General features: G+C 38.2%; 1 protein-coding gene across 1 annotated transcript; it reads left to right on the top strand.

Annotated features, from left to right (window-relative positions):
* The first annotated feature begins 15,756 nt into the window (after positions 1-15,756).
* LOC143850484 (uncharacterized) lies at positions 15,757-19,733 on the top strand. The gene is made up of 4 exons (XM_077359729.1): positions 15,757-16,596; positions 16,884-17,237; positions 17,456-18,397; positions 19,056-19,733. Exons 1-4 carry the CDS (start codon positions 15,757-15,759, stop codon positions 19,731-19,733), a joined length of 2,814 nt encoding a protein of 937 aa, XP_077215844.1.
* The last annotated feature ends 3,422 nt before the right edge of the window (positions 19,734-23,155 follow it).

Genomic DNA, 23,155 nt, shown 5'->3' with positions numbered 1-23,155 from the left:
GAACCAGCATGTGCATAAGATGAGTGTAGCGGAGATGTGAATGCTTAGATGGTTGTGCAGTCACACAAGGTTAGATAGAATTAAAAATGAAGACTTCCTTAAAAAGGTGAGGGTGGCACCAATTGAGGAGAAGATGAGAGAGCACCGCTTAAGATGGTTTGGACATATCCAACATAGGCCTTTGGATGCTCCGGTGAGAAGAGGCGACTTGTGCCAAATTGATGGAGTAGAAAGAGGTAGGGGCAGACCGAAAACAACTTGGGTAGAAACAGTGAGGAAAGACTTGATATCTAGGAACATAATAGAGAACATGACCTTGGATAGGAGGATAGAATGGAAGAAAATGATCCACGTAGAAGAACCCAACTAGAGCCGGGATTAGAGCCGAGTAGATTCCTTTCGCCTTCTTCATGAAATGTTTCTAAAGGATTTATTTAGCCGACGCCAAAGGATTCATTTAGCCGACGCCAACTAGTTTGGGACAAAGGCTTTATTGAGTTGAGTTGAGTTGAGTTGAGTAGCTTGCCTTAGGTTGTTCTAGTGTTTTTTTTTTTTTAAATAGAGGGTGTTCTAGTGTTCCTCATTATTATGTTCTTCATTATTATCTTTTTTGTTATTTATTGAATCAAATTGTCAAAGGAAAATTTGACAAGATCTTGAAGACATTATGATGAAGGATGATCGGAGGAAGGACTAACATTTGCTCTGATACCAAATATGATGTAGGATTTAAATTGGAAAAATCTTTCTACTAGATTTATGGTAGGTTTCGAGTAGCGCAGCGCAGGCGTATACTCAGAAGCTGTAGACGTATGCCAGGAGGGTGTAAAATTAGTTTTGGGACAAACAACGAGGGCGTAGGTTATGAATGGATTTGAATGATGTTTCGAAGGTAGGGAAATTTTTTATATTGGGCATTTTAGGGTTTTTGTATAGAAGATAGGTGGAAAATAATGCAAGAAAGGTTTTGTGTGAGATTAATGGAGGGTTCCCGGGAAGCTAGTTTATGGGAAAACAGAAACATGAAAGAGATAGATAGCAAGGTTGGAATCTTTGTAACCAAAACCCAACGCATATCGCACCTAGGGGCTCCTAGGCATCACTCCTTGGAGAAGATCAAGGCATCACACCTTGGCAATGAGTAGATATCATATCCACACAAGAGAAGAAGCTTTCAAAATCTTTGTTCAATCATCATTCATTATCAAAGAAAAGTGCTATGAGGCTTATAGTATATAAGAATAGGAAAAAAAAACTTGAGATATCTAAAACTCAAATATCAAAACCCAACACTTTTGGATTAAAAGACCCTCTAATGACTTAGAATCTCTCTCCCCACTTACAATTCCCGTAATACAAATATGGGGCATATTTAAAATACTTGTAACTCAAAGAAACCAAGTGATATTAGTAGGAAAAGACTGTGGTACCCTCCTATGACTTAATGAACTTAAAACACCCAAAAATCACTTAAAAATTAAAATATGGGCCCTAACGTGGTTGCCATCACACTCCCCTGCTCGAAATGATTCAACCCCGTCGAATATAATGATCGACATGATGTGAGAATTTTTCCGGCTCTGATCCTCGCATAATCTGCAAACTATCGGCCCTTCCAATGGAATTAGTATTTCCAACGCACAAGATGCTTTGGGCAGTCATGTCGTTGGTTTGTAGGACTGTGATCACCAGGTGTGCTTTCGAAGTATTCCGTATAATGTGTCGGCTTAGGTAGAGAGAAACTCAGGTTTTCTGCTTCATTAGGCCTGTAGACTTTTGCTCGTGCATTTTCAATAAATAGTAAACCTTTGCAAGAGGTTCAAATAGTAAGATTGGTGACTCCGACAAATGCATATCAAATTCGACAGAGGTATCATCTTGGATTTATCTTTCTTGTTGTAGTTGCTGTGTAAACTCTTCTTACTAAGTATGCCGAACGGTTCTCCCATTCAAGACGATAACAATTGCTGCCCTTTTGATTCTCAAGTAGTGTTCACGGACTAACATATGTCGGAACCAGCTTTGTATAACAATAGTGGCTCTGGTTCATTGCTCAAAATTTGTGCTCTTCAAAGAAAGTATCGACAATGATTGTTCTGGCACGAACTCCTGACTGTGTCCAACTTGTGGAGTCTCCAACGCCAGAGCATGTGCACAGAAATCTTGGTAAATACGATTCATGTGATCCAGGTGGGATTGCAGACGTATGCCGGGAAGGTGTAAAATTAGTTTTGGGACAATACAAATGGCGCGGGGTATGAATGGTTTTGAATGATATTTCTAAGGGAGGGAAGCTTTTTACAGTGAGTATTTAAGGGTTATTGTATAGAAGGTAGTTGAAAAAATAATGCAAGGGAGGTTTTGTGTGAGATTAATGGAGGTTTTGGGTTCCCGGGAAGGTGGTTTATGGAAAAAAAGAAACATGATAGAGATAGATAGCAAGGTTGGAATCTTAGTAATCAAAACCCAAGGCATCGCACCTAGGGGCTCCTAGGCATCACTCCTTAGGGAAGATCAAAGCATCACACCTTGCCAAAGAGTAGATATCCTATCCAGACAAGAGAAGAAGCTTTCAAAATCTTTGTTCAGTCATCATTCATTATTAAAGAATAGTGTCATGAGGCTTATAGTATATAAGAAGAGAAGAAAAACTAGAAATTTCTAAAACCCTAAAATAAAAACTCAACACTTCTGGACTAAATGACCCTCTAATGACTTAAAAACTATCCTCCTACTTAAAATTCCCATAATACATGTGTGGGGCCTATTTAAAACACTCATAACTCAAAGAAACTAAGTGATATTAGTGGGAAAAGACTGTGGTTCCTCTCCTATAACTTAATGTACTTAAAAGATACCTAAAATCACTTCAAAATTAATATATGGCACTGAGTATGCTGAACGGTTCTCTCATTCAAGGTGTGCTGGATAACAATTGTTGCCCTTTTGATTCTCAGGTAGTGTTCATAGACTAACATCAATCGGAACCGGCTTTGTATAACAATAGCGGCTCTGGCCCATTGCTAAAATTTTATGCTTTCCAAAAAAGGTATCAGCAATGATTGTTCTAGCACGAACTCCTGACTTTTATCTAATCGGTGGAGTCTCCATGGCTAAAGGACGTGCATAGAAATCTTGGTAAATATGAGTCACAAAATCCAGGTGGGACTGCAATTGGTCAAATTTGAAATTTAAGCCTTCTAACAATTCAACTATTCGATCTCCGTTGCCATTAAAAATAAAAAAAACTATTCGATCTTCACTGCATCTAGACGATATGATTCCAACCCAAGCTCTAATACCAAATCTGATGTAGAATTTAAATTAGAAAAAGATTTCTACTAGGTTTATGTTAGGTTTGGACGGGTGCATACGTATGCCGTGAAGCTATAGACGTATGCTTGGAAGGTGTAAAATTAGTTTTGGGACAAAAAAAATGGCGCATGCACGGATGGGTTTCAATGATATTTCTAAGATAGGGAAATTTTTATAGTAACCATTTTAGGGGTTTTGTATAGAAGTTAAGTGAAAATTAATGCAAAAGAGGTTTTGTGTGAGATTAATGGGGGTTTGGGGTTTCTGAGAAGGTGGTTTATGGGAGAAAACAAAAAAAGGAAACATGAAAGAGATAGACAGCAAGGTTGGAATCTCACCAAGCAAAACCCAAGGCATCACACCATGGGGTTCCTAGGCATCACACCTTAGGGAAGATCAAGGCATCACACATTGGTAAGGAGTAGACATCACATCCTCACAAGAGAAGAAGCTTTCAAATTTCTTTTTTCGGTCATCATTCGTTATTAAGGAAAAGTGCATGAGGCTTACGATATATAGGAAAAGAAGAAAACTAAAAGGCTCTAAAATCCTAAAATAAAAACTCAACACTTTTAGACTAAAATACCCTGTAATGACTTAAAAACTCTCCCCCAATTAAAATTCCTGCATTACCTGTGTGGGGCCGATGTAGAACCCTCATAATTCAAAGAAACCTAGTGATACTAGTGGTTAAAGACTATGGTACCCCTCATATAACTTAATGGACTTAAAAGACACCTAAAAAAACACTTAAAATTTAAAATATGGGCCCTAGGATGGTCCCTATCACACTGGGCTCAAACAAAAAGTTAGAAGTTCTTAGGAAAATTATGCTCTAGATACCAAGGTGGAGGGTTTCAGTTGTAGCGTTCAGACAATTAACTTTGATCTACAAAAGAGGACGGTTGCCCATAGTAGTTGAATTTCTGAGACTCTCAGCCAGGGCTTTTGTTTTTGCTTCCAGGCATTTACCTCCTCTAATGGCCCTGCACTGCATATTCTAAAAATGTTAATGTGAACTTATAAAGCATGCGATGGTCCTTGAAAACTTGGCCAGCCATATTTTAAATGATTTTTTGTTCAAATTTAAGGTTTCACAATCTATCTGGATGGTCCCTCATGCTTAATAGACTCATTTACATACTCAAATTGGCCTTTTCTGTCAATATCCTAAACAGAGACACCTTCATAAAATGAAATAACAACAGCTCTTTCACTTAATTCTTATGCTTTAAAAACACTCTAGTTTCTCTAAGCACATAAAATGCAAAGCATGCATGATGAAATGGTATTTTTCAACAACTGCGGATTTATTCAATTTCATTGCTAGTAGAAAATTACCCATGATCTTGTACTTCTAGTTCATAACCATTAATTGCGAAGGAATCTTTATACCTATTCAATTGCTATTAGGATGCAATCTAATATCCTTTCTAACCTATTATTTAGACGGCACTTTGAATTTATTGCCGCACGACACTCCTTTCGACACTTTTAAATGTACCGCTAGAAGTCTCGACACGTTTTCGTACCGTGTGTCAAGAACAACATCCTTTTTCATTATTGAATATTGTGTTTACCTCTTTTATTATTAACTTTTCTTTTATTATAAACTCTTCTTGTAGCTCTTCTTTAACTAATATTTGTTGTCATATCCCCTCCCTTAAACCTAAAACACTAAACAAACTCTTATTCCAATATTATATTCATTGTATCCTATTGGTTTCCTTTTCTCCCTACATATTGGAGACTACAGAGAAGTAGAGTAAATTGATGAATGCGTTGTTATTTGATTATTTCATGTTTGTTTTAGATTATAGGTGATTAATCCTAAAATTTATAGTTTGTTAAATAAATATTGTATTTATTTGGTTGCAAATTATGATAGTAATCAATAATTTTATATGTATGTACGTGTATGGGAATGCCGCCATTTCTAGATTTTTAGGGCTTGCCATATCAAACACCTTCTATCCGTGCCGAAACTTAGCACACGAATCTTGTGTCCACAAATCATGATTGTATATACTTTATGTTTTAGCCATGTTTATGTTTCTAAATTTTGGGGGTTTGTCGTGTCCGACATTCAGTGTATGTGTCGAGACGCGACACTTGTGTCCGTATCCAAAAATCATAGTTTCTAACTAGACTCGGATCATTGTCCTTATTCAGAGATTAATCGAATTTCATTTTTAAATTGCTTTTATTGGGATTATGTCCTTGCTGTAGGTAAGAACATCATCAGTGACATAATATTTTTGTCCTGAGTTTCTTGAAATTTGAAAGGAGCGGTTTTATGTATGAATGTTATTACAATACCCTCAATTTGCTGGAATTAGCTATAACTATTGCTGAAATGTGCTCCTCTGACAACGGGAACAACCTTTGTCAATGGTAATATATTTATTTTATGTACAGAATGCTGATTTGGAAATTCGATTAAATCCTGAATTTTTATGAAAGTGGATCTCAAACCTTTGTCACCCTTTCGGGTTGCTTGAATGGGTCTGTGTTTCCTCTACTCATGGTTCTAAATTTCAGCCGAAGTACCGAAATTTCAGATTTCGGTCAAGATCGAAACCGAGATCACCTGAAACCGAAGTTTCGGCCAGAGTCCCATATTTTGGCTGATATTTTGGAAATTTTTGTAATTTTGGCTGATATTAAGGAAATATGATTTTTTTTTACCGGATTTCGGCCAGAATTTTCCTTTCAGCTATGTCCGAAACCGAAACCAAAATTTAAAACCTTGCCTCTACTACATTTAGCGTGCTGATTTGGAGCCCTTGTCCTAATGTTCTATTCTCAGTTTGCCCTTTCTTTTTTTGTTTGGTGAAAGGCGATCATCCTTCACTTTTTTGGATGAAGATTTGGAAAGTTCCCATCCCTAGTCCAAGGTTTTTGTTTTGTGGTGGGCTAGTGGCGCACGAAAAGGTTATTACTCTTGATTTGCTGAAAAGAATGTGTTTCCATTTGGAAAATCGGTGTATCCTTTGCTTGTGAGCTGAGTCGTCTTTAAATCATTTTATTTATCCACTGCGAGTTGCGTGATAAGTTTGGTGCTGTATTCTCAAAATCTTTGGCATTCAATTGACTTTCCCATATCCATTCAAAGGTCTGTTGGGTAGTTAGGGATCCTGGCTCTTGGGGGAAAATGGTTGTATTCCCTTGTCTTTCATGCCTTTTGTTGTGATTTGGGAGATTTGGAAGGGAGTGTAACCTGAGGAACTTTGAGTACAAATGCTCTTCTTATATCAAAGTCTTTTGGGTTGTCATAGGCCTCCTGTTTTATCGGCCTGCTGTTTGAAAAGAGTTCAAGGGCTACTGGGTTCAAAATATGCACCGGAAATGGAAGGAAATTATTTTGGACCGTGTTAAAAAACCAGAAGAAATGAAGGTGGAAACCTCAAGATCAAGATCCAAACTTCTTCAAGCTGAATTTGGATGGCTCCTCCCTTGCCCGGCCATACTAGGAGGCACATTCGGAAATAAATGTGCAATTAAAATCTCTTTCCCATGTTAAGTTTTCTTTTCTTTTCTTTTTTGTCTTGCTGTTGTTTCTTTTCCACTTGTCTTTTATAAAATCTCTTGTTTTTTTTTTCGTAAAAAAAAAAAAACGATTCTCATTTTCTTTTACCAAAATCAAACCCATAAAGGAAGCTGCAATTAGCTGTTTTTGTTGCAGCCCTTACAACATTTTGTTTGGGTGTCATTAGTCATATATTTTGTAAACGGGCTTGTATCATTTTGGAGAACTTATTTTATATTGGAAACGACTATGGTCTCTATAAATGTGGTGATATTATGTAAAAGCTTCCTGTGAAACTGACATTTCTAGATGCTACTTCGCAATTAACTAAATCATTGTTGCTAAATTTTAGCAGAACAACAGAAAACAGCTGATTTATGCGAGTATTAAAATGAAATTTTATCCTTTTCTATTGAACATCTGAATATCTTATGCTAATTGCGAAAACCAACAAGAACAAAAACAAAACATACTGAAGTATATAGTATAGCAGTGGACATGGTGTGCAATGTATGCTGCACTTGATATATATTTTATGCTGCCATTTTCTAGGCATGGTTCAAAGTTGTCAAGTCTTATTGTTGAGCATTTGGACTTATTGATTGTAGACTAGTTGTATGCCCATTTTGACTTTGTATTAACTAACATGACTACTAGAATTGTTCCTACTTTCCTAATTATTAGTTTATAAGCCCAGTTTACATATATAATTTTGGCAAATCTTCTTGATAGTTTTTAACTTAAAATTTTAATATGGGTTGTCAATGCAGGCAACACTTACTATAACTGTTGTGCAAAGATTGATTTGCAAGCCTTCTTAGTTCCATTTATGTTTATTCTGTTGTTTTTTTAATTATAGGATTTCCCTTCCTATTGCTTCACATATATGCTAATTTATTTGCTTATGGTGTTTCTCTATTGATTAGTGGCCGGCTATGGTATGATAGGGTCTGGAAGAGAGCCACCAATGCATATGGAGGTCAGTATTCACCCAGATGGGACAGCCGCTATATTCATACATGTATGTACGAAATGTTTAGTCCACCAAAGACAGTTGTGTATAAATGCATGCAATTTCATTGTCTATAGACAATTGTATAGGTATGTGTTGTGTGTCTCTATCACCTCATGGTATCTTAGGGCCTCTTCGGATGCCGTCTTTAAATTGCAGATAAGATCGATCTTATCTGCAAATGGGTCATTAAGGCTTCTTCGGAAGCCATTAACCCATATCATTTCTAAACTATAATATCCAATATTTGCAAATAGTCACTTATAACTTCAAAACCATTTTGCGTATAAGAATACAGAGGAATGATAGATGCAAGGGCCCTCTTTATGCAAGGGCTGGAGAAGGGGCCCTTGAATAGATTCACGTCATTTTTACAGTCGGTTGAGAAACTGAATTTGGTTGCACTTATGATGTGGATCTATTCAAGGGCCCTTCTTTAGCCCTTGCATAAAGAGGGCCCTTGCATCTATCATTCCTCAAGAATATATGAACAGAAGTTTTGGAGGTAACCTTAGAGGTGCTAAGGTAATCAGTGCCTTTTTATCATAGTTACAAATATTTGCCTCCAGAATTTCTCGGGGTGTATCTGGGGATATTGTAGTTCTTTTTTTTGTTAATTTTGAGTTCAGATCAGGAAGAATTGAAAAAATGTCTAAAATATATAAAAACATCAAATTTATGTACAAAATTAGGATAACAAACATTACCATGAAATTATAGCAATTGTTTTGCTATTTTTTAATGATAATATTTGGGAAATGATAATGCACTCCTTTTCATCACTTGGGACACCCAGCAGCAGTTGATCAATGACTGCAGAGGGGCTGATGTACTCCACGTCATAAGGATTCAATACACTACAGTTGGGTGTTGCATGTGATGAAAAGGGTGCATTCATCATTTTCCTAATATGTTTGCTCTTAAAAACTAAATATGAAGATGGGATTTGCTAGGGTCCATCGCAAATTTAAATGAAAAATTACGGAGAAAGGGAAGAAAAGTTGGAAACTTACGAAAAAAAATACCAACTGGAAGTAATAACATATGACAATTACCAAAAAGAACTACAATGAAAATTAATAACTTACGACAATTACGGGAAAAAAGAATTTTCATGAGAATTTCTTTCATTTTTTCTTCGTCACCGGCAAGTGCCCGACATTCCCGGCGGTCAAACGCCTGAATTTCGCTAAATTCCCTATCAAATACCTTTAGCGAATTAGTAGAATTACATTCCCTGCTATTTTTCTAAAAAAATGGGAACCACACAGAGCATGTGTGTTTTGCTGATTAAAGCAAGACTGCCCTCCCCATGTAATAGTTGCAATAAAAATCCGCATGCCGTGTTTTTCTCTGTGGTTGCTCTCTGACGCAACAGGCCTCTCGAGAAATGCCGTGTTTTTCTCTATGTGGTTGCTCTCTTACGCAAATCCCTATGAAGATATCTGGAATATGTTTTCAAGCTCTGGAAAATTTTGGATTATGTCCTTTATCAAAAATAGCAAAATAACACGGTATTTTGAATTTTATAGAACTGTTTGTTGTCCGAAAATCATGCCATTTATCCAAGCCAAATAGTAAGTAATTGTTACTGTAAGATGGGATTGCGTGATTGGTGTGGTTTTTATCCAAAGCAATTCCTATAAAATGAATGGTTCAGATCAATCCAAGGTGGTTCACGCTCTGCTCTTGGGCATATCTTGGAAATAAATACAATTTTATGTTCATTGTGCTGGCTGATAAAATGACTGGTTTAGATTAAATCACTAAGCTGCCAAAATGAATGGTTTGACCACATCTCCAGGGTCATAAACTGAATGGCTAGGATCATCTAATGTCATGTGGGTGGGTATAAATTATACTTCTAATGTTCTCTTACTAAGCCTTCTAATGGAATATGAATTAGGGCATTTTCCAACTACTCATTCTTTCTCCAAAAAAGTTTGGAAGAGGTAAACCCTAACCCAAACTAGGGATTTTTTAATTGAAATTCAGTACTTTTGGATGGGTGCTTGGAATTACATAATCAGATTCAATTGTTTTGACTTCTAAGTTCTAACTGAAGCAAAAATATGGTGAGGTTGGTTGGATTCGAACTGCATATCTAGTTTAGTTCACCCACTGTCTTTCCACTCTTTTTTCTACAATACTTTTGCCTTATTAGTGTTTGAGAAGATAGGGTTCCTAAGATTTTGGTAGTCTAGCTAGAAGGATTTGATATCTCCACCACTTGTTTTTGCAACTGTCCAATTACTCCCTTTATTTAGAAGTTCTCATCATCTAAAGAATGTAAACAAATGTTGAAGGGACCAAAACCCAGAGGTTGAAGAGAAATTGAGAGGCAAGAGTAGTAGTTATATGTAAACTATTAAGAAGTGAGAGTCGTAATAGGATAAGAAATACTTGTGCAAATTAAAAAATGGGCAATAATATCCCCATTCCCTTGTTTTGATATGGCAATCCTTTTTTTAATCCTAGTAAGCTCTACCAGGATTGAGAAATACTTGTGCAAATTTATATGAGGGAAGTATAATTTAAATAAGGGAAGTGATATATCCACCCCTTTTGATTACTTGGGACACCGAGCAACGGTGTATCAATGGCTGCATAGGGGTTGATGTACTTCACGTCAGAAGGATTCAATGGGCCCAGATTGCCACGTACAGTGCCGTTGGTTGTCCCAAGTAATCAAAAGGGGCGGATATTTCACTTCTCTTATATACCCCTCTTTTTTTATATATGGGACTACTTTATTAAGCACATTTTTTTATTGGCTGTCAATATGTTTTTGTTAATTGGAACTGCCTTTAATAGCTAGTTAGAAAATAGGCGATTTTATGTGGTGAGCGTGCGTGAAGTCCAGTATTATTCAAAAAGTAATGATCCAAACCGTTCATTTGTCGGGCCACAGCATAAAATGGTTGTACCCCATAGATCATCCTATGGAAATTATCTACGGGGTGCTGCATATTTACGATGTGGCCCGACAAATGAACGGTTTAGGTCATCCTATGTAGTGAACGGTTTTGGTCAACTTGTACTTTCGAAAAAAATACTGGATTTCACGCGCTGTGTGGTGCTGCCACATGTCAGCCTCTCTTCTATCCCGCAATTTTAAAAAGTCTAAATTGCAAAAGACTTTAATAAAAAAAGCAGCCCCTCCTTTATACATTTTTAAAGGAGAAAAGTACGAAATGGGGGCTAATATTTGGAGTAATTATGTATTGCGGGCACCTTTTAAAACAAGAACAAAAACAGGCTAATCTTCAAAATCGGATTGGAAAAAGACCCTGGTACTACGACGTTATTGAATACGCCTCTTTTGGCTTAGAATTGCAACGTTATTGAATATTTAATTATTTCTCATGTCTCTTTTGGCTAAGAACGCCGCCCGATTCAGGAGTACGCCGCCGGAATATTAAGGGGTTACTCCGACGGAAATAGGGTATACGCCGGCGGAAATAAAGGGGTACGCAGAAAGCGTAAATATTGGGTAAGCCGGCGTAAATAAGAGAACCAAAGGAGAAGGGAAAATATTTAAGCCAAAAGAGAAATAGGGTGTACGCCAGCAGAAATAATGGGGTACGCCGGTGGAAAGCGTAAATAATGAGGTAAGCCGGCGTAAATAATGAAGACCAAAAGAGAAGGGAAAAGATTCTAAGCCAAAAGAGAAATAGGGTGTACGTCGACGGAAATCATGGGGTACGCCGGCGTAAATAATGGGGTAAGTCGGTGTAAATAATGAGGACCAAAAGAGAAGGGAAAATATTCTAAGCCAAAAGAGAAATAGGGTGTACGCCAGCGGAATTCATGGGTACGCCAGCGGAATTCATGGGTACACCGGTGGAAATAATGGGGTATGCCGGCGGAAAGTGTAAATAATGAGGTAAGCCGGCATAAATAATGAGGACCAAAAGAGAAAGGAAAAGATTCTAAGCCAAAGAGATATAGGGTGTACACCGGGGGAAATAATGGGTACGCCGGCGGAAATAATGAGGTACGCGGCGTAAATAATGAGGACCAAAAGAGAAGGGAAAAGATTCTAAGTCAAAAGAGAAATAATGGTACGCCGGCGGAAAGCGTAAATAATGAGGTAAGCCTGCGTAAATAATGAGGACCAAAAGAGAAGGGAAAAGACTCTAAGCCAAAAGAGAAATAGGGTGTACGCCGGCGGAAATAATGGGTACGCCGGCAGAAATAATGGGATAAGTCGGCGTAAATAATGAGGACCAAAAGAGAAGGGAAAAGATTCTAAGCCAAAAGAGAAATAATGGGTACGCCGACGGAAAGCGTAAATAATGGGGTAAGCCGGCGTAAATAACGAGGACCAAAAGAGAAGGGAAAAGATTCCAAGCCAAAAGAGAAATAATGAGTGTAGGGCTGAAATAGGAAGTAAGCGGAAATAAGGTGTACGCCGGCGGAATTCATGGGTACGCCGGCGTAATTAATGGGTAAGCCGGCGTTAAATAATGGCGTAAGCCGACGTTAATAATGAGAACCAAAAGAGAAGGGAAAAGATTCTAAACCAAAAGAGATGTAATCAATAACGTTACCGTTCTAAGCCAAAAGAGAAGTGAGAAAAGATAACGCTGCTTACTAAAGTATTCAATAACGTTAGCGTTCCAACAAGTTTAGGTTTTCCACCACGTGTCAAGCATCCATCCGTCTCTAGTTATTTCCGATGGCCAAGATAGAAACGAACCCAAGGTTCATTCGGTTCAAATACCCATTCAAACGAACCAAAAGAATCCTCGTCAAGCGTGCCAATTTAATAGGCAGTAATGAAAAATGAGGACTTTGTTGATGTCATAAGGGTATCAGGGTCTTTTGACCACCCAAATTTGAAGATTAGCCCCTTTTTTGTTCTTGTTTTAAAAGGTGCCCACAATCCATAATTACACCAAACATCAGCCCCCATTATGTATTTTTCTCTTTCTAAAGCTCGTAACTCTCTTTTTTATGACGAATTGCACCGTGTCCAAAGCCTAAGAATAAAGAAAATCGTTTCGTATTCCAAGTCACCTCATCAATCTCTCGTTTTGCCAAATCATCCACTAAATACTACTTTAAATTTCCTCATATTAATTACTTTTTCAGCTATTTTCTCTTTTGGTTAATGGTACATTTGCTGCTTAAATACGAGCGAACATCTGTTGCTTATCTCAAAATCGTTTTATATTCTCGTTCCTCTCCACCACCCGATACTTCCATACCATTTCTGTTGATGAAAAACAATTAATGGCGATGGCTGTCCCGTACGTAATTTTAAAGGCCACCCTTCCTCCCGCGGCCCTTCGTCTGGCATGACCCTTGGTCTTTATAACCCTCGAGCCTTCTTCTCTAAAATGAACAAGCATTTATCTTCTAAGGAGCCCAAGTAATTTTTTTCTCTTTTTTTTTCTCGCCATCTTCTCTATTTCAACAGCAGCTGTAGTTGCAAATTTATCCTCTCTTTTTTATTTTCAGTTCTCGGGTTTGCCGGTGAAAGATCAGATCAATCAAGGACCCTCCTTCATCAAAAAACTGTAATGTTGCTGCTATTCCGAAGATGATTGGTCCTCCATCGCCAGATTCTTATCAGTCAATGCTGAAAATTTTCATCTGATTCCTGTGATGCTGACCCGACATGATCTTTGGATTACTTATCTGAACATTGGCAAGAAGGTATTATCGTCGTCTTCTAATCAGCTCCATCAGGCTTCACTAATCCAATTCTCTTTTCTTCCTGACTTTTGGTACTCTACATTTTTTGGGTGTATCTTCACAGCTTCACTAACCCAGATTTCCATTTCGGGATGGGTAATCTTACAGAGTGAACGCTTCAAATGGGCATCTTTCTAATGCATTTAAAGTATAAAAGGGCATCTTTCTAATGCAATTAAAGTATGGGTATGCCCAAATATGTCAGAACTCCAATTGTTTCCTTTTTTTAAATCATAAAATGAGATGCTTTCATTTCAGAGATTTTGTATTTAGCAATGGTTAATATGGAAGGGTGCTTAAATTTGCCTTGTTAGGCTCACAATTGCTTCCTGAAATCCAAAATTAGTTGTTTGAACCATAGTTCAAATTAAAATAAAATATGGAAATCAAATTGGTATATCACTCGATATTTGATTTATGAGTTATTATATGATGTCCGTCTGTAGCTGCCTACAATTTAAGAAACATGCTAGGCTCACAGTTTTGCTTACAAGGTCAGAGATTGTACAATAGGACCCAAATAAACAGGTTTTGCAACTTTTAAATAAACTCGGAACATATAAGTTATTCTATTTCCATACAAAAATCACAAAAAAGAGAACTAAATCAGGAAAAAAGCGTCAAAACATCATAAAAATGTAAAGGATACTGTCATGATGTGTTAAATATAATGGAAGCATTGCCTTAATGATGAACCCCACTGAAATGTGACAAGAGGTAGCCCAATATTTGAGGATAGTGAACTAAGTATCTTTGGAAGTCAATTGAGATGGCCATCTATATAAAACATATATTACTTGGAAAAATCAAATAAATAGGAGAAAACATGATCAGCGGTTCGTTGAAATTGGGAATTAGGCTTTAGATGATGTTATTACTCATTGCAACATGTTGTTGTTCTCTTTTCTAGAAAAGCATGGAGGTTTAGCCCCTCTCTCTCATCCAAGAGGATGCCCATGACATGGTGTGTTCACTGAGAAGGAAATTGTATTATTTTGATACTAAGTGGGATACTTATGATGGGTTTGAGTTTTCATTTGGGATGCTTAAGGGTGCTATTTGTTTGTATTATTCTTATGCCTTTTTCTTATTTTTCTAAGAGAGGGAGATTTGTGAAGAAAAGGATGAAAGATAGTTAATTCGATTTTTCGTATTGTTTTTCTTAGTTTGTGACTGAGTGGCCAATTATGGTCAAATTCCTTTTTTTGTAGTTTGTGACGGGATTTTTTATGCAATACTATTTCATTTTGGAAGAGGATTTGTTTGAACATGACTTTAAGTTAATTAATTGATGTGAAACTCGATTAGATATGAAATTCTTCATTGTGGATGATAAGTGGTCTTTTTATCATTCAAAAACATGCTACATCCATAAAACATTATCACTTATTTCATAAGGGATACATATCTATGCATGTTTTGTTTTTGATAAATAGATATCTATGGATGTGTAGTCTCTCTATCTTTTCATTCTTTGTTTTTTGTTTCCATTTTATCAACATTTTTGTTTTCTCCTTCCTTTATTACAGATACACGTATACCGTTTCCTGCGAAGCTATTTGAAAAAAGGAGAGGATTTGCTAATATTCCCTGTATTTATCCCAACATTAATCACTTTGCATGAGGGATACGTATCTATGCAGGTTATGTTGGAAATTTATAATGCTTTTGGTCTAAAGATATATTTTTCTTTCGCACTCCTTTTTTTTGTTCATTTGATTCTTTGTTTTCCATCCCCGTGCAACGCACGGATCTTCAACTACTTGTATATAATAGCCGAATGATATGAAGGAATAGATACTTTTTTTTCTCTGGCGAAATAGACTATTACATTCAATGAACAGTAACAGAAGCAAAAGCTTCTAAAACCCAGCAAACCAACCCCAACAGATCCTGGAGCTCAGTTCTTACAAAACCAAAAGCTCAGACCACCACCAAATTGAGCCATGTCATTCCCCCCAAAGATGATCAAGGAAACAATCTGATAAAATTTGAAGAAGAAATCAAAATGGATGCAAGAAAGTGGGAAAGCTGCCTTACTGGATACTTCCTAGGTCGAAGACCCTATTTTCTTCATCTGAGAGAAAATCTAATGAGAAAGTGGAAACTCAAAGGAGATTTAGCAACCTTCACTCTAAATAATGGATTTTACTTATTCAAATTTTCCAGCTCGGAAGATTTTGAAAACATCCTGGAAATGGAAGACCACACATATGCGGGCAAGCCAATGATTCTCAGAAAATTGACTCCAATAAATGCTCAAGAAATATTGAACCTAACCTCTGTCCCAATATGGATTAAGTTCCCAGGGCTTACTCTGCAATTCTGGAGTGCCAATGGCCTTAGCAAAATTGCTAGTGCAATCGGGGTCCCTCTATACATGGACTCACAAACTTCGGAGGAGACAAGGCTGAACTTTGCGAGATTATGCGTTGAGGTTGAGGCTGGTGCCTCGTACCCAGAGTTCATCCCAATACATACTCCCTATGGCATCCACAATCAACAGGTTCTGTATGAATTGAGACCCATAGCCTGTCAAAACTGCAAGATTTTCCGCCACACCACAGCTGCTTGCCCAATAGGAGAAAAAAAGAAAGATGATAAGGTAAGGCAAGAATGGAGACCCATTGTTTCAAAAAGCACCAACCCTGAGATAGAAGGGGAGGGAAATGCCCAAAATGAAGGGACTCAGTGTACCCCAACTATGGAAATTCCGGCCCCTTGTAACCTGGCTAGCTCTGTTTCTAAGCACTTCCAAGATACCCCTTTTGACATTCTTTCTCCCAACCCTTATGTTGCTCTTGTCTTGGATGATCCAGAAGAGCCCGAATCTTCCCAACCTTCTCAAAACACTGAAATCATCTCCCCAACATCTCCTTTAGAACCATCAAAACCCATTTCAAACTCCAACCCGATCCCACAGAAAATTCAAAACCAGTCATCCCCTGACCCAACAAAACACATTTCAAACCCCAACCCGATCCCACAGAAAATTCAAAAACAGTCCTCCCCTGACCCAACAAATGACTTCAGTCAAGTCCCACAAAATTCTCTCAACTCAGGTCCCCAATGAATATTCTAGGAGCGTGGAATGTTAGAGGTTTGTGCTCTGATACAAAAAGGAAGGAAGTGAAACATTTCTTAACCTCAAATCGTATCCCCCTTTGTTGCCTAATGGAAACTAAAGCCAATGTTGATAAATTGGCTGATTATGCAAAAGAAATCAATGATGAATGGGTTGCTCACGGTAACTATGATCATGTCACTAAAGGAAGAATTTGGATCATGTGAGATCCATTCAAAGTTGCAGTTAATATTTTGCAGGAATCTAACCAGCTTATTCACTATGAATTCCGCCTGTTACAAATTAATCAGAAATTTCTTTTGACCTCGGTATATGGCCTTAACTATGGAGGTGCTAGAAGATCTCTCTGGGATGATTTAGAACAAATTGCTGGTTCTGTCACCTCCCCCTGGATTGTCCTAGGGGATTTCAATGCTACAAGGTTTTCTGAGGAAAAACTCGGAATGGCCTCTGTTTACCCTTCCTACATGGAAGAATTTAATAGTTGCATTGCCAACTGTTCTCTGGTGGATATGCGATCGGATGGTCAAAGTTTATCATGGAACAACAGGAACTCAGAAGACAGGAAACTGGCCCGACTAGACAGAAATCTGGTAAATGACTCTTGGATCAGTGTATACCCTCTTTCTTACACAATATATAAACCTGCTGGCATTTCTGATCACAATCCGATGGTTATGAGTTTTGAAAATCAAGTGAGGATGGGCCCAAGACCATTCTGATTCATGAATATGTGGCTAGAAGACACTTCCTTATATCCCGTTGTGGAAGAGGCCTGGAATATAAGGATTCTGGGAAATCTGATGTATAGGCTCTCTCAAAACTTAAAGAAGTCAAAAGAAGAATAGAAATCTGGAACAAAAATGTTTTTAGCCGGATTGATGTTAAGCTTCCAATCATCAGATCCTCTCTCCACTCTGTCCAAGAAAAGCTTGCCTATAATCCATCTGATAGAAATCTTATTCAGGAGGAAAACAAGCTGAGAGATGAGTTCTTTAGAGTTGCTCATTTGGAAGAAAATATGACTCGTCAGAAAGCCAGAGTTGATTGGTTGAATCTTGGAGATTCAAACTCCAGCTTTTTCCATTCAGCAATTAAGTCCAGACTACACAGAAACCACATCGTTTCCATGGAAAATACTCAAGGTACTACCACCAACGACCCTCATCAGATCTCTGAAATCCTTGTTGAACATTTCCACAAACTTCTCAACAATGGCAAATCTGGCTGCCACCCTCTCCCTCATTCATTCAGCACCCTCACTTCTGATGAGGCAGCAATGCTTTCTGCTGTATCTTCGGAGGAAATAAAAAATGCAGTTTTCAGCATGAAGGGAGATAAAGCTCCTGGACCCGATGGATTTAATGGCCGATTCTTTCACAAGTTCTGGTACTTGGTTGGTTCTAAATTCTCTACTGCAATAAAAAACATTTTTGAAAAGAAAAAAATGCTGAAGGAAATAAATGCAACATTTGTTGCGCTGATTCCAAAAGGAATTGATGCTACCTCCCATTCAGAATTTAGACCCATTTCCTTATGTAATTTTGTTTACAAAACTATCACCAAAATTCTTGCCCTCAGATTGAAATTGGTGATAGGAAAACTTGTTAGTCCTTCTCAATCAGCTTTCATTCATGGTAGACAGATTCAAGAAAATATCCTTCTAACCCATGATTTGCTTCATAATTTCCATCATCCATCTAGAAAACCAAAAATGTGTCTCAAAATTGATTTGGCAAAAGCATTTGACAACGTAAATCGAGAAGCTTTGCTCTCTTTCATGTCCCTGCAAGGTTTTGACCAGACATGGTGTTCTTGGATTGATGAGTGCAGTAATACCCCCTCTTTTTCTATCCTTTTCAATGGCACTCCTCATGGTCACTTGAAATCTACCAATGGTTTAAGACAAGGAGATCCCTTATACCCCCTCTTATTCTACCTTGTGATGGAAATCCTATCCAGATTAATTGAATCAGCTATTATCCTTAAAGAAAATCACCCCTGCTTTTTCCAAAGGAAATCTAACAATCTCCCACCTTCTTTTTGCCGATGACCTCATGATCTTTGCCTCTGCTGATGATCACTCAACCCAAGGCATCCTGGATTGTCTCCTTGAATTTGAAAATTGCACTGGCCTTAAAGCTAACCTTTCCAAAAGTGAAATTTTCTTTTCAGGTACCTCCTCCTGAGACAATCGAAGAATTACTCAAAAAATGGGGATCTCTGAAGGATCTCTCCCCATTAAATACCTTGGCCTTCCCCTTATCTCTGGGAGGTTGACAACTGCAGATTGTATGCCCATTGTTGGAAAAATCAGACAAAGAATTCAAGCCTGGTCAAATCAGTCTCTCTCTAAAGCTGGTCGAGTAGAGCTTGTAAAATCTGTTTTATCTTCTTTCAACCTCTATTAGTCATCCGCCTTCAAGCTTCCCAAAGGAATCATCGTCAGAATTGAAAAGCTAATGCGAGATTTCATTTGGAGTGGTCCTGACCTGAAGAAAAAGATTCATACTGTCTCCTGGAATGATATTTGTCTCCTCAAATGTGAAGGTGGTTTGGGTCTAAGAAAAATTGAACAAATCAACACTGCTCTTCAAATTAAGCTACTTTGGAATATTTTGCAAGATAGCAAGTCCTTATGGAGACAATGGCTCAATTCAAAATATCTCCAAAAGCAGAGTATCTGGACCATAAAGATGCCGTCCAAGCCTTCTTGGGGTCTAAGAAGTATTCTTCAAGCCCGTGATATTGCAGTGAATTACATTTGCTATGCAGTTGGGAAAGAAGATAAAATTGACTTGTGGCACTTCCCCTGGCACCCTGATGGAAAAATCTCTACTCAAATACCTAAGTCTACAATAGACCCCTGTCTTGCAGACGCAAAAATGCTCAGTGATATCCGGAGAAGTGATGGATGGCACCCTATACTGGATAATGACTCTCTGCGTGAGGAGAAACTTCTTCTTAACAGAGGTATTTTTATTCATGATAATAAAAATATTCCCATTGGGAAGCCATCTTTGGACGGTAGTTTCTCTACTCACAGTGCTTGGGATAATATCCGTCACCACTCGCCTAAGATTCCATGATTCAAAACCTGCTGGTTCATTGGCCATATCCCAAAGCATTCTCTGACTGTTTGGCGAGCCCTCCAAAACAAACTCCTCACAAAGGACAAATTGTGTACCTACCTTCCTCAGATTGATACCAGATGCAACCTGTGTCAGGCACATGCCGAAACTGTCGACCATCTTTTCTTTCAATGTGGATACTCTTGTTGGATTTCCCGTTTTGTGCTCTGGAAATTCAACAGCAGAAGAAAACCTCGTGTTACTTTGAAAGATGAAGAAGAATGGATTAGAATTAACAGAACAGGAAAAGGTCAAGCCGTTACTGCTCTAAAAATTGCTTTTGCTTCAGCAATCTTCAGAATTTGGAAAGAAAGTAACTACAGGCAATTTCAGAATAAAAAACTTCACAAATCAGTGATCCTTCGGATGATCATTGCAGATGTCAAAGAAAGAATAAACTGGATGCAATTCCAAGATGAAGATTCTAAAGAGAAAAGAAATACTGCCCTGCTGTTTGGGTACAAGTTCAATGCAAAGCAACCATCGGAAAAAACGTGCACCTGGACCCCCCCCCAACCTCTGAAGAGTTCAAGCTGAACACTGATGCCTCCCTTAATCCCGATGGTAGAGGCTTGGGTGGCCTCATTCGAAATGATGAAGGTATGCTGCTGTCGATGTTCTCTTTGAATACAATAAAAAAGGAGATTTTCAAGTTGGAAATCTGGGCTATCTACAAAGGTCTCAAGGAGGTCATTATCAGAGACATTCGGAGAATTTGAATTGAATCTGACTCAAGTTACGTTGTGGAAGTCATTAATGGAAAGATAAAGCCCCCATGGATATTGATTAACCTCATCTTCCACATTAGGAAATTCTGTCCACTTTCCGTTCCTAGAGGATCTCTCATGTTTGGAGAGAAGCTAATCCTGCTGCTGATCTTTTATCTAAAATACCTTGTCCGTGGAAAGACAACTCCATCCCTCTTCCTCTTTGCCCTCAGAATCTCTTAACTTGTTTAAATTTGGACAGAGATGGACATATCTACCATAGAATGTAATTTGCTTCTTCTATTGTTGATGATGCTGCTGGAAGACTGCTCCTTTGTGCTCCACTTCTTGGTGCCGCCTAATTGGGTTGTAACGATAAATCCCTCTTCTAGAAGTTGCTACCCCCCCCCCCTCCCCCCTACCCACATCCTTGCTCCCTGCTGAAGACTTTTGGTTTGATGGCTTATCTCCCTGGCTCTTGGTGCAGAATGCCTTATTCTGTCTGGCCCTTGTCTTTTTTCAATTGTATTGTTTTCTCCTGTAGTGGGCTGTGCTGGATTCTTATCCCCAAATTGTTGGCTTTTGAGCCTCCTTGATTGTATTCTTTTTTTTTTTTTATGAATTCTGGTAGGGGCCTGCCTAACCCTAGCTTACCAATCAAAAAAAAAAAAGACAGTAACAGAAGCATTTGAATCTTTTCACTTGTAAAGAACATATATGGACGTCTGGAATATGAAAAAGGGGACTTTTTTTGGACGTTTGATAAATTCCACACTATCTTCTTGTGTTACGGTTTTCTTTTGAAAAATCGTGGATCAAGTGTGGAAAGTTTATTTGAGTTTTGGTTATTGCAATTTCTTATTCTTCTGCTCTCATTACATACGAGAGCCAAAATAAGGCCAACCTAGTGGACGGATTGGATCAGAGCAGGTTCAACCATGCTGTATCGCACATTTTGTTGTTTTACCATGGTTGCTCACCAGTGAATGAAGCAGTTCTTATTACCAATAGTATCATTGCCATTGTAGGCCATATAACATTGCAATCTTCGCTTATTATAAACTCCCCTTACCTCTTGTCTTTACCTCATTTCCAGAACCTACCACGGGCATCTTCCTCAGATGAACATTCTAGATCATATAACAGTGGCTAGTTCTTATATTCCAATATGTGTGGGTACCACATGAGTGATCCAAACCCTTTATCTCTGGGCCACACACTATGCCCTAAGTTCCTAACCATCCGATCAATCGAGGTTTTTCACACTGTAACCTTGCTGGGTCTACATCATCCAAAGGTTGGAGATCCTTGACTGTGGGGTCCCACGAAAATGAATGGTTTTGGATCATGTGACATGTTACACCCAGCGGCGCACATTAGTGTCACGCAGCTCCTCTTCTATTTTACGGGTTCAGTCCTTTTCTCATTTCTTTGTACAGAAGAAAGAATGCAAAAAGCAAAAACATAACAAGAGATGATTTTTTCACCCCCACTGTAGGATTATGCTCGCCCCTTTTTTTAAGGTGAATTCTGGCAGAGTTTAACACTTTTTGATGTCAAATCATGTTAAGGGGGGGCGCATAATCCTACAGGGGGGTGTGAAAAAATCATCTCCCCGACATAACGCGTTCTCTCTATTTGGTAAGAGCCTCTGTGAAGACCATTTACCTTCAGATTTTAAACAAGAGGAGGTTTTTGATGATTTTGTTGTTTCCTCTCTTGTTTATTGATAGGATCCAAATAGAGTTAAATAAAAAATAAACAAAAATAGATGAGTTCGTCCGTTTCAAGGGGGACGATGCCTCCTTACAAAAGCTTTGTTGAGAAAAACCAGTCTGTCTACTCCTTCCTTCTATTGAAACTTATAAACATGATCCCACAAACTACAACTGCCAAACTTAACAACAAATTACAATACGACAACACATACGACACCTAACCTGCTAATAACTGTAAAAGAACAGAACACACATTTTACATAACTGAAAATACATGTGACCCTATCATTCCACCTCCCTTAATGTGCACCCTGTCCTCAAGGTTGAAAATGAGGCAACCTTTCTTGAAATTGCTGAAAGTTCTCCCATGTAGCATCATGCCGTGGAAGATTCGCCCACTCTACTAAGACTTCTGTTGTAGCTCTATTATTTCTTTTCACCATCCTCCGGTCAAGAATAACTGATGGTTCAGGCTGTAGTGTTCCGTCTGCTTTAACTGGTGCTAGCAATGGATATGCCACTGAATGAGCCCCAATCTTTCTTTTAAGTAGTGAAACGTGAAAAACTGGATGGAGTTTAGAATCAGCTGGTAAGTCCAGTTTATATGCTACTGTTCCAATTCGATGTAACACTTTGAATGGGCCAAAAAAACATGGGGATAGTTTCAGGTTGGATCTGTGTGATACCGATGTCTGTCTGTATGGTTGGAGGCGAAGATATACCATGTCTCCTTCATTAGATTCTCTCTCAGTGCGATGTTTGTCAGCTTGCATTTTCATCCTTTCTTGAGCTTGTCGTAAATTTTCCTTCAAGTCGCGCAAGATCTGATCTCTGCTCTTCAGTTCCTTGTCTAAAGCATCAACCTTGGTGGATTCCGGCAGGTATGTAGTGATTGTAGGAGGTGGCCTTCCATATACAGCTTCAAATGGTATCATTTTGGTTGAAGCATGGTATG

The sequence above is a fragment of the Tasmannia lanceolata genome, unplaced genomic scaffold (assembly GCF_043159265.1).
Source record: "Tasmannia lanceolata isolate RefF3 unplaced genomic scaffold, GAP_Taslan_0.1 ptg000018l, whole genome shotgun sequence".
Lineage (NCBI taxonomy): Eukaryota > Viridiplantae > Streptophyta > Magnoliopsida > Canellales > Winteraceae > Tasmannia > Tasmannia lanceolata.
Note: the sequence above shows the minus strand (reverse complement) of the source record. Positions and strands in the feature narration are given on the sequence as shown.